Source organism: Trichechus manatus, unplaced genomic scaffold (genome assembly GCF_000243295.1).
Source record: "Trichechus manatus latirostris isolate Lorelei unplaced genomic scaffold, TriManLat1.0 scaffold00219, whole genome shotgun sequence".
Taxonomy (NCBI): domain Eukaryota; kingdom Metazoa; phylum Chordata; class Mammalia; order Sirenia; family Trichechidae; genus Trichechus; species Trichechus manatus.
This window is the reverse complement of record NW_004444155.1, coordinates 493,396-506,052: the sequence shown is the minus strand read 5'-3', so window position 1 is coordinate 506,052 and position 12,657 is coordinate 493,396. Positions and strand designations below refer to the sequence as shown.

The window sequence follows — 12,657 nt, the reverse complement described above, 5'->3', positions numbered from 1 at the left end:
AAGTCAAAACTTCTAGAACATTAGTAGGATAAGGAAATGAAAAATATTCTACATCAAGTAAATTTTTATTTCATGGCAACCTTTACTCCATCGCTCTTACACTTTCCTTTTTTGTGGGGGGGGGGCATGTAGAGGAGATAAACATTCAAAGGCATGAATTTGATAATACTTGCACATATTTTCTATATTGTTTCTGAAATTACTCAAGAACATGGTTATCTGTTTAGTCCCACTCTTCAAACTAGAAGGTCCCAATCTCTGATTCAGCAAAGCTCAAACCACAATTGCTACAAATTAGTCTGTCAGCAAATTGTCCTGAGTTGGTTGCCAGGAAAACAGCAGGAAATGAGGCGGAGATGTTAGTTGCTTTGCTGTTTTCCTTTAAATCCTTACCGTCTACCTAAATCTTCTGTCACTCCAGAAAGTTCTTTTTCCCTCCTCGTCTCATGGTATTATGAGTACAGTTCTAGATTTCCAGTAAACCAGCCAGCAGGGACGCCCACAGCAGGGTCTGCCTACCTACCTGCTGGTTGCTGAAGACATTCTGTACATTAAAAATATCCATTCTTTGCCTTTGCTAGAAATCTGTCCATTGGTTTGTTGTTGCTTCTTTGCTCTCAAACACTCTGACCTTTTGCTAAAAAGGAAACGAAAACTAACTTACAAGTGAGCTCGACGGCTTGCCGACAGAAGGACTTCTTTGCTGTATAATTCACGACTAATTCAGAATCCTCCTCTGTGAATGCATTCCTGGGAGAGTGAAGACAAAGAGATCTCACACCATAAAAACAGGGCAAGAGAAGCAGGTGGTATTTCCGCAAGGAGGCTACAAAGACGAAGATGCTGCCTTTCAAAAGTGCCTCTTCTACAACAAAAACATTTCCCGTTAGAAGAAATATGTTTCCTTCCTTAGATCTGTTTTAGGCTTGCACAGCAATACCAAAACAACTGTAAGTACCAGCAAATGCAGCAAATAATTGATGCATTAAAATACATTTAGTCACTATTTTAGACTACTTGGTGGTAAAATATGTAGAGTTAGTGAATCTAAGTTACAGATTTAAAAATAACTTTATCTTGGGTGCATAGATTATTTTAAAAGAGAAAATACAGTTTTAAAAATAATATATACATATGCAGAGCAAAGTATTTGGAAGGATATATGCCAAAAGAGTGACCGGGGCTGTGTGTGAGCCGTGTTATACATGAGCTTTGCTTTCTATAATCTGATTTTTTTTAAACTATAAGAATGCTACTTTTATAAGTAGAAAATAAAGCTATTCCTATTAAAAATGAACAAATAAAAGGTGCCATCACAGGGTCTTGTAATGAGGACCCATGGGAATGGACTTCAGTAAATAGATAAAAATAACCTGTGATTAGCCTTTCACCTGTTTTAAACTTCTGTTTGGCTTAACGATTACTCTGTTTGTCCAGTCCCAGGACTTCCTCTCTGGATGCCAAGCTCCCTGCCACCACAGGGCTTTTGCACGTGAGACTCTTTCTGGATGGAACGCTCTTCCCCTTCACCCTTACCTAGTTAATACCTGTTCTTTCTTCAGATCTTTAGCTCAGGTCAGATCTCAGTCAGGAAAATCTGTCCTGATTTTTTCAACACAGTCAAATTCTCTCATTGATATACTCTTCCAGACCCCTTTGCAGAGTTACCATTTTATATTTATTTGTGCGACTGCTTGATTATTGCCTGACTACCATTAACTATGAGCCCTGCGAGGGCAGGAGCAGTGCCTACTTTTGTTCACTGTTGGATCCCAGGCTACTCCACAGTGCCTGACACCTAGCAGGCCCTCAATACATATTAATGAGCTACGGTGGCAGCTTCTTCAGAGGTTCTCTGTACTTGTTTCATAACGAGCCCACATGCCATATCTAAACTTTCATGTAAGTGGCTTGACATTTCTGGGATGAATTCTAGTCAACTCTATGTTCAGGATTTAGATCGGATTTTGTCTACTTCTTTAAAATAGTCCTTCTTAGAATTCATATATAATAGAATTATATGGAGAGAATTATATTCATATATAATAATTGCAAAGATAGAGTTGTAAGTACTGAGGGGAACTGACCCCCAAGACTGGGATGGACACTCTTAAGCCCCTCCCCACACCCATGGGAGATCTTGGAGAGAGTTCTAATAGAATAGCATTCCTAAGGCAGAGCAATGAAAGACAGCATCAGCCCCCTCTGAAACACAGCCACCCCCCACTCTGTCCCATTCCAAGCTGTCTCTTGACTCTCACAAAACACTGCTTCCTGTCCCATGAGTGATAAACTGATTTCATGGAAATCCGAACTAGCGGCAGAACACTGGAGTCAAAACCTGAGTTCCAGAACAACATTTACACACACAACCTTGTTTTCACAGGCGCCTTTAACATGGCTTCTTATTTTTGTTGACATTTAACTACTGTTTTGTTACAGAAGAAATACAGAAAAGAAAGAAAATAGCTTCTTTTTAATTTGAATTTTAGAACACAGTGTTTTTCTCTATTAGAAAAATAACTGATCATTACAGAAAATGTGTAAAATATAGGAAAACGGAAAACAGAATCACCCATTGTTATACCACTGAGAGTTGCTAATGCTTCGGTGAATTTCCTTCTAGCATTTTTATCTATAACTATCTTTTTTGTTGTTTGTTTTTAAGTAACTGGGATCATTTTAAGCCTCCTAATAAAAATCTTCATTTCATAGTAACCCAGTTTGAGTAGTGAAGGCCTGCTGATCTCTTCTCTGTAAAAGAGGTTTTTAGGTTTGGCTTTCTCCATTGTCACTGTTGTAGGCATTTGCCTAATTAAAGACACTGACTGACTCCAGGGTGTGCATAAAACAGGGCAACCAGCTGGCTGCAATGTGAGGTGCTGGCCAACAGACAGGCATTATCACTTGGCATAATAACCTCATCAGATCTGGGCAAAACATTGTTAACAGGGAAACTTACCCAAATCTTGTTTCCTGGGCTCTTTTTCTGATGGCCAGAGATATATAGAAAATCAACCCGATCAAAATGAATCCACAGATGCAGCCAAGGATTATGAGCACAGGATCTGTGTTGCCAGGCGCTGGGGTTGACGAGGGGGCAAAATCTACCCAAGCTAGTAAAATACCAATAGAAGCAATTCAGAACATCTCTTTTGGATTCAAAATACACAACATTGGCTTGTAATGAGGAAGAACACACAGTCAAAAGCTTTAGGAATTTAGTTAATTATTTTATCTTTTGTGATCTACAAACACAGGCAATCCTCACTTGAACCCTGCAAGCAGAAACCATGCAAAATGATCTTAATAACTAATGGGAAATTCTCTTCATGGTGGTTATAAGTGTGCAGAATGAAATTAAAATTAAATAAAAATATAATCAAATTAAAATTAATTTTATTAAAAGTATTAATAAAATGAAATTATAAATTTTAATTAAAATTAATAAAAATCTATAGTAATATGAATATTTATGTTACACTGCAATTTAAAACATTAGAAATCATTGAGAATTAAAGTGTTTTCTTTCCTTGTAAAACATTTGTCAAGAGTAGTTTGAACGGTGCTTGCTACCTTCTTGTCATGTAACTTACAATAGAGAGAGAGCAGCTTTTCTCTGCTGGGCACATTGTCACAAGACTTTCTAAGCTTGGATCAGCTTCCAACATTTTATCCTTTGTGCTTTCAATGTTGTCAGATACCTTTGAGAGTTCCTTTAATTGTGACCTTTTTTTGCCAGTGTCACTTTCTCTGGGACATCTTCGTCCTTTTTGTCACAGCTGCTTTTCTCATTTATGTTGATAAGCTGGCCTTCACTAAGTTCCTCGGGCTGCATAGTTAGAGTCTCATGAGCAGCAGCAGTGCCAACATTCCAACATTCAGTCAGCTGTTTCTTCTCTAATGCCATTTACATTCAATTGGAATTTCATTTCCAACATAATTACTTCTTGTTTCTTTGCTAAACTTGCATCTTTGTTATTCAGTTATCCATTTTTGTAAAATGTCCTGTGGTTTTGCCACTGGGACACAAGGAGGCAACCCAACTGCTGTCTTTGTGCGTGAACCAATGACAGATGCACACTGACCAATCACCAGTGGACTTTGAAAGAAGTGACATGATTGGTCATGATCATGCTATGCATTTGTTATTTCTGTAGTGATTTTTGGACTGGAGGGTTTATGGTGAGGTTTATACTTTGTGCAATTACAGTTAATTTATGTTGGAAACTATAACTTGAACTGTGCTGTTGGGGAACTGGCGTTATTTAACTAAATTGTGGTACCTAAAAATTATGCATATCAGAATCATGCAAAGCAAGGACTGTCTTTATAGTAAAGCTTTTTAAGATTTTGGAGAGTTTATTGTGTGTGAAGATGAAAATTCTGTAGTCTTACTCTAACTTTTTAACCTGTGCCTTTAGAATCAGAATCTCATTGTCTTTGAATATCTACCTGGTAGATACAGACTGCTTATCTCCCCATCACCAGTTACTAATGTTCTTCTGGTACAGAGCCTGTGGACTGCAGAAACCATAATATGGTTCCCATCCAGCACTAAAAAGGAGAGCATGCTTGAGGGTCACTGGGAACAGATAGTCGAGAACTCAGCTGTCTGCTCACAAGTCCTGTCTGCTACTGGGTACAAAGGCCATGTTTGGCCAAGAACTTGTGAATGTGTAAGTCACATTGATAAGATGTCTGTGCACGGATTTTATGACAGGTGTTTAAAACTGAACAATCTAGGGCAGGTCAGAGTCAGACAAAGGTGGCTACGTTGGTCTATGGAAGTCAGCACAGCAGTTGGGCCACCACACACAGTGGCACCTGGCCAAGGACATGTCAACAACAGGCAAAAGCCAGCATGTATGGCGAGGCATCTAGCTCAGTGAGCCTGGGGCAGTCTGAGTACAGCTTCTGTGGGAAACACTTCATGTTATTTACAGATCAAATCACAAAGTGTCTTGCCAAGACTTGACTGAATAATAACATGGCAAGTAGCACTGCTTAAAACATAGCAAGTGGGATGTCAAAACAAACACTAATAAACAGCACCAATTTTAGAGAGCAAAGGACTAGTCCTACTGCCTGTACAAAACTCAGTCACATATATCAGTTAAAGCATATCCGATAAATAAGGCAAATCTGGTATTCTGAAAGGACAAAGTTTTCTAGTAAGTTATCATCGATAGTACTGGCAGAGAAGGACTCTGGTATTGGTGACTTTGTGAAGTATGCTATCATATTAGCTATCTGTATCATTGCAAAAACCCCTTTGGCCTTATTTTTCATTCTTAAACAGCCATCCATTCCACTGATTATTCTTTGACAATTTGTGTACTTTCTGGACGGACACGTTCTGTCAGCTGATCAGAGGGCCCCAGTTCTCACCGTGTGCAGGGATGAATATTTTCACTGGGTCACTGAAAGGCCCGACTCCCCCTTTGGTGACGGCTGCGATCCTCACTGTGCATGTGGCATTGTGGACTTGAACAGGAATCTGAGCATGGCTGCCATTCTGGCCAACTTCTTCAGAGAGCTCTTTCTGGAGACACAGAGGAAAGGGGATGAAACGAAGTACTGAGAAGCCAAGGGCATGTAGTTGGCTTCTCCACATTTCTTTCAGAGGAAAGCCATTCCAGACACACCCACACCCAAGGGGTCAGCGGCCATGTTTCCACAGCATCCCTTCCCCACTTGGGCCATGGCCAGTGGAACCAAAGACAAGCAGAGGGGCCTGTGACAGGCCAGCAGCAACCTCAGGCCTTGGAGCCTTGGCGAACTAGAGCCCTGAGGAGTGGCACTTAGAGTAATCAGGAAAGAAGCACCTGAAAAGAGAGGGGGCATGTAGCAGGTGCACACAGACGACAAGAGCAAGACTGACTCCTCAAGCCCCCTTGCCTCAGAACCACCCACAGCTCAACGCCCCAGAGTCACACTGGACCTTCACTTGCACCACTTGCTCCCATGCAGCAGCACAAGTAGGCTCCTGCTCCTTGAAATTACAAGACTTTTGACTAAAACATACATCTAAGAGGGCACTGGTGCTGTGTTTTCTTAGGACAAATGCACAGTTTGCTCCATTTTCAAAATTCTGGTTTATTTTTCATTTGTTTTAAAGCCACTTTAATGAAACAGTGAGCCATTAATACAAAAAACGACGTTTGAAAAAATAATTAGAACTGTTTATGCGACACGTTCCCTCTGCTTCCAAACCTTGACTATAGCAATGTTCTCTGGGGTAAGAAACTGATTTCGTGTTTGCGGGGGCTTTGTAAATGAAAAGTGTAGGACTGTGAAGGCTGCAATGACGCCCTAAGAAGATGAACAATTTTTGGTATATTCTGGCTTTATCTTTTTTAGAAATAGAGCATTTTATTTATGGCAAACTCAGTTTTGATTATGGGTCATTCTCTAAGGAGCCCTGGTGGCACAGTGGTTAAGTGCTTGGCTGCTAACTGAAAGGTCAGCAGTTTGAACCAGCCAGCCGCTCCATGGGAGGAAGATGTGGCAGTCTGCTTCTGTAAAGATTTACAGCCTTGGGAACTCTATGGGGCAGTTCTACTCTGTCCTATAGAGTTGCTATAACCTGGAATCGACTCGATGGCAATAGGTTTGGTATTCTCTAATTTCTTAGGGGAAGAAAATCATCAAGTATAGTAACCCACAGTCAAACCCACACAGTCATGGAGCCTGCAGTGAGCCAGGCCCGCAGCTAAGAAATAATATGTCTATTATTAATAATATGTCTATTAATAATGTGTATTACCCAACAGCTCCTCAAAGTACAATGGACCTCATGCCTGACAAGGAACATTGGGCCTGTTTCTGGCTGCGTATGTTTTTCCTATAAAGGCTCAACTACAGTGCATTATTTATGAGGGAAATTATCTCAAAATAAGAGGTCATGCATGACTGGGAAAGAATTAAACACCTAGAAGAACAGAGTTCCTAACAACAAAATTAACCTTTTTGGAATAAATATAAAAGAAGTTAATAATAACTATTCACTAGGGCCTATAAGACTCCTTGGGTGGATCAAAGGGTTAAGTACTCGACTACTAGCCAAAAGGTTGGTGGTTTGAACTCAACAAGAGGTGCTTCGGGGGACAGGCCTGGCAATCTGCTTCCGAAAGGTTACAGCCTCAAAAACGCTATGGAGCAGTTTTACTCTACGCACATGGAGTCACCGTGAATCAGAATCAACTCAACAGCAAGTAACAACAACAACAAAGGGCCTATAAAAACCTAGCGAAATTACTTTTTATTTCCACATCCTATTCCTTAAGTTGGAGCCCTGTGGCACAGTGGTTGAGAGCTCAGGTTGCTAACCAAAAAGGTCGGCAGTTTGAATCCACCAGCTGCTCCTTGGAAACTATGGGTCAGTTCTACTCTGTTCTACAAGGTCGCTATGAGTCTGAATCGACTCAACAGCAATGGGTTTTTATTCCTTACATGAGTTAAGATATGTAAGGAGCTAATCTGTGTAAAGTGCTTGGAACAGCCCCTGGTCCAAATCAAATGTTACCCAAGTGTAGCAATCATTGTCCTCATAGTTGTCATCATTCTGAATCTTGAAGTATGTCAACAAAGCTGGCCAACGGTTACTGGTAATGCATTTTGAAGATATGTCAAGAATTATCACATTTTAGGGGCAGAATTACAATAAATGTTGAAGTTGTGATTAGAGAGGTAAATAATAAATATTCCAGTGGAAGCCTGACAATTTTTTTCTAAGAATATCCTTAAATTGTAATCTCAAATATTGTTTTAAAATAATTCATGTAAAAAAAAAGAGATGTAATTCATCAATACTGTCTTGATGCCAAGTATATAAAAAAGGTATACCCATAGCCATATCCCCAAATATTTATTTTGAGAGTTTACAGACGACATTTAAAATCAGCCATGAGCAGGATCTACCCTGCGTGTATTACCTTCCATGCTGGCAGGGTGCAGGTGGGCCCTTTCTCTGGCACAAGGTGGTCTGGTCGGTCATGGGCTGCACACCATGAGCCAACTGCATTATTTCTCATTTAGTGAACTTTCATTTTTAACCAACACTAGGCCTGTATCTTCAAGGAATTTAAAATCTAAGAGCATTTTCAGATCATGCAATCAGATCTATAATACAACACTTGATTACAACTTTGTTGTTGTTAGGTGTTGTCAAGTCAGTTCTGACTCATAGTGACCCTATGTACAACAGAACTAAACACTGGCCGGTCCTATGCCATCCTCATAATCCTTGCTATGTCTGAGTCCACTGTTGCAGCCACTGTGTCAATCCATCTCCTTGAGGGTCTTCCTCTTTTTCGGGGACCCTCTACTTTACCAAGCATGATGTCCTTCTCCAGGGGCTGTTCCCTCCCAATAACATGTCCAATGTACATGAGACGACGTCTCAGCATCCTCGCTTCTAAGAAGCATTCTGGTTGCACTTCTTCTAAGACAGATTTACAAGTTTACTTACATGTAAAACATGACACACTGAACCTTGCCTGTGAGGAAAGTAATAGCATTATCTTTGGGAATATAACTTCTTTTTTCTCCTTTTATATATTAGAGTTAGTCAGGGCAGCTATAGTGATAATTTGTTTTCAGTTATCAAAAGGGCTGTTGCTAATCACAACCTATAACTCATAACTGTGTTTAAACATATGGCTCATTTTACTGCCTCAGAGAGCAGTAATGTTCAGTGAGGAAAAGACTAGCAGATAAAAAGGTTCTGTCATCTTATAGCAACAAAGGTGACTTGTTCAAAAGGCTTCAAATTCATAGGTATCAGTACAAAAATCTCATGTCTTACTCTTCAAAATGTGTCCTGTTCTTACTTCTTTCCATCAAAAGGCCACACTATGGAATTTGAATGAGTCACTGTATTATGAAAAAAGCCCACAGCATCTAGGGAGAATAGTGAAGCTCTGAAAAGCACTGGCTTATCCCAGTTCTGCCAACTCCAAACTTTGTGACCCTGGGTAAGTTACTGATTATCTCTGAGCTTCAGCTTCCTCAACTGAAAAATGATCATAATATCTTTCTCATTTTTATGATAGGGGTAAGTGACTTCCTTTATATAAAGTGCTTAGCACTTCGTCTGCCACACTGCAAGTAATCAATGGTGGCTATTATTATTACTATACTGTGTTTAATAAGGTGCTATAGTTGGACCTTCTTTTCTTATAAGACCCTCTTACAGAACTGACCTAATGTTATCTTCCAAGTCCTAGTGCATTAGAGAAAATCATCAAGGTTATTTAGTTCCCCAAACCAAGAAGTTTATTTGATCCATTCATGGAGTTTACCTCCACTGTAGGTTTCTTCTCCAGGCAAAATGTACCCCTCTTTCCAAAGTGTTTCAGACCTGTGGCTGGACTGTCTCACAAGAACCCTTCCTATTCCTCATACCTCAAAATGACACCAGCTCACATTCTCTACACTCCTTTGACAGGGAGAGGGAGAAATGATGAGAGGAAGATGTGATGAGCACATGCCAATATCCAGGCACACAACTCTGTCACCTGGGAGCCCCTGGCAGGCCGTTCCAAGCAGAGGTCTAGGCCCAAAGAGTCCTTGAGGGCACTGCAGATTCCCTGGGTCTTCAAGGAAGTTGGTTCTACATACCATGTTGTCTCAGGCCCACGATAATCTCTGCTATGAAGCTTTATTTTAATGGAAGATCTCTACCCCTTACCAAATATAGATTTACCAGCATTAATGGTACAATTCCAAAACAAGAAGCTCCAAGAGAACCACACTTACAACAATAAGTCTTCTTTGTCCAATGTTTAGGAATTTCCGAGTCAAAGTTAAACAGTTCATTTACTGCAGCACATCTAAGAGATTTTAACTTGCCAGTGTGCACTGTGAGTCTTCAAGAAGAGGGTATAAAACTAGTTGCTGCTGAGTCCATTCCAACTCATGGTGACCCTATGTATGTCAGAGAAGAACTGTACTCCATAGTGTTCTCAATGGCTTGTATTTAGGAAGCAGATTACCAGGCTTTTCTTCCGAGGTGCCTTTGGGTGAACTTGAACCTCCCAATTTTTTGGTTAGCAGATGAGTGCGTTAAATGTTTCAACCACCCAGGGACTTGAAAACCAAGCTCATTGCTGTCGAATCGATTCTGACCTATAGCAACCCTATAGGACAGAGTAGAACTGCCACACAGGGTTTCCAAGGAGCGGCTGGTGGATTTGCACTGCTGACCTTTTGGTTAGAAGCTGAGCTCTTAACCACTGCTCCACCAGGGACTCCAAAAAGAAGAAGTTATAATATGCAATATTTTATAAACTTATTTGCTCACTGAATTCTTTTCTCATGAAAGGTCTATGGACACTTTATGAGGAAATATACGGGAATGGGTGCAAAAAACTAGTCCATACCGATCAAAAACTGTCCCATTCACAAAGATAGACTCTCCAGCTGGTTCAGACAGTGCAGCTGGGTTCATGCACTGAGTGCATGGTGCCATAAATGCCTGCATAGCAAGTCCAAGGCCATGTCCAGAAAGCACAAAGATGAACAAAACAGGGCTCCAACTTCAAGGAGAACAGATAGCACTTGCACCTTATCTTTGGATTTTGAGCTCTAATTTGGAAGGCAGGAGATATCAAGAAAAACAGAAGAAAAAAAGTCAGTATCTTTGTCAAGATACAGTAAATATCCATATAGTAAATACCAGAAAGTTTTTGGTTTGCAAGTGACATAAGAGTTGTGGGATAAAAAGGTAAGCTGTTTGTAACCCACCCAAAGACTGCTTCCAAGAAAGTTCTCAAACTATACACACACACACACAACTCTGATTTGAGCTATCAGTGGGAAATAGTTTTCAAAAGTATCCAATTCAATTGCCTTGCATAAAGAAGATGTAGCTTTAGTAACAGTTTTCTAAAAAATGGAAAATGAAAGGACAATTCTGAGAGATGAAGTTGTGTCTAACTCTTTTCCTTTAGGGAATCCATGTGATAGATGCAGAGATTATCTCAAGCTTCACTTTGGGCATGGGTTTCATGTTCCTCCACAGGGTGAGCTTTCTTCACCGTTCTTACTTGCCTCCAGTTATGAATCATGAGCTGGAAGCTTAGCTGCATCACGGAATTTTATCCAAAGTGAGCCGCCAAGTCTTTTGCTGTCACAAGACTGTCATGATACAAAGAGTATAGTGCAAGTACAATGCAAATGACCTTCTCGCTGGGATGATCCAGCATCCCAAAGTGGTGAATGACTGGAAAGGTCACAGCCCTAACTATGGTGGTATTGTTCTGACTGCAGAAGGGACTGTTCTGGACAAAGGGCAGTAAGAAGGCATACATAACTGGGTGCTAATGTCATTTGGCCACCAGTTGCGTGCTGCTGCGATGCTGGAAGCTATGCCACAAGTATTTCAAATACCAGCAGGGTCAACCTTGGTAGACAGGTTTTAGCGGAGCTTCCAGACTAAGACAGACTAAGAAGAACAGGCCTGGCAGTCTACTTTTTAAAGAAATGGACATGAAAACCTTATGAATAGCAGCAGAACACTGTCTGATATAGCGCCAGAAGATGAGCCTCTCAGGTTGAAAGACACTCAAAATACGACTGGGGAAGAACTGCCTCTTCAATGTAGACTCGATCTTAATAACGTGGATGAAGTTGAGCTTTCAGGACCTTCATTTGCTGATGTGACACAACTCAAAATGAAAAGAAACAGCTGCAAACATCCATTAATAATCAGAATGTGGAATGTACAAAGTATGAATCTTGGAAAATTGGAAGTCATCAAATATTAAATGGAACACATAAACATCGATATCCTAGGCATCAGTGAGCTGAAATGGACTGGTATTGGGCATTCTGAATCAGACAATCATATGTTCTACTATGCAGGCAATGACAAATTGAAGAGGAATAGCATCGCATTCATTGTCAAAAAGAATGTTTCAAGATCTATCATGAAGTACAGTGCTGTCAGTGATAGGATAATATACATACACCTACAAGGAAGACCAGTTAATATGACTATTATTCAAATTTATGCACCAACCACCATGGTCAAAGGTGAAGAAATTGAAGATTTTTACCAAATTCTGAAGTGCGAAACTGATCAAACACGCAAACAAGGTGCATTGATAATTACTGGTGATTGGAATGAAGAAGTTGGAAGTAAAGAAGGAGGATCAGTAATTGGAAAATACGGCCTTGATGACAGAAACAACACCAGAGATCACACGATAGATAGAATTATGCAAGATCAATGACTTATTCATTGCCAATACCTTTTTCAACAATAGGAACAGTGACTATACCTGCGGACCTTGCCAGATGGAAGAGATGGAATACACAGGAATCAAATTGACATCTATGGAAAGAGACGATGGAGAAGCTCAGTATCATCAGTCAGAACAATGCCAGGGGCTGACTGTGGAACAGACCATCAATTGCTCATATGCAAGTTCAAGATGAAGCTGAAGAAAATCAAAACAAGTCCATGAGAGCCAAAGTATGACCATGAGTATATCTCACCTAAATCTGAAGACCATTTCAAGAATAGATTTGATGCACTGAACACTTAGACAAGTTGTGGGATGACATCAAGGACCTCATACATAAAGAAAGCAAAAGGTCATTAAAAGAGACAAGAAAGAAAGAAAAGACCAAAATGGATATCAGAAGAGA

The 12,657-nt window shown here is 40.2% G+C and overlaps 1 protein-coding gene across 1 annotated transcript in view; it reads right to left on the bottom strand.

The window, feature by feature from the left end:
* The window catches only part of MERTK (MER proto-oncogene, tyrosine kinase), a 175,824-nt gene that overhangs the window by 38,398 nt on the left and 124,769 nt on the right, over positions 1–12,657 (bottom strand). The window contains exons 9-11 of the mRNA XM_004388851.3: positions 5,392–5,545; positions 2,963–3,116; positions 665–750 (exon numbers count right to left, since the gene is read on the bottom strand). Of these exons, the coding sequence (XP_004388908.2) occupies positions 665–750; positions 2,963–3,116; positions 5,392–5,545 (394 nt within the window). The remainder of the gene's footprint in view (positions 1–664; positions 751–2,962; positions 3,117–5,391; positions 5,546–12,657) is intronic.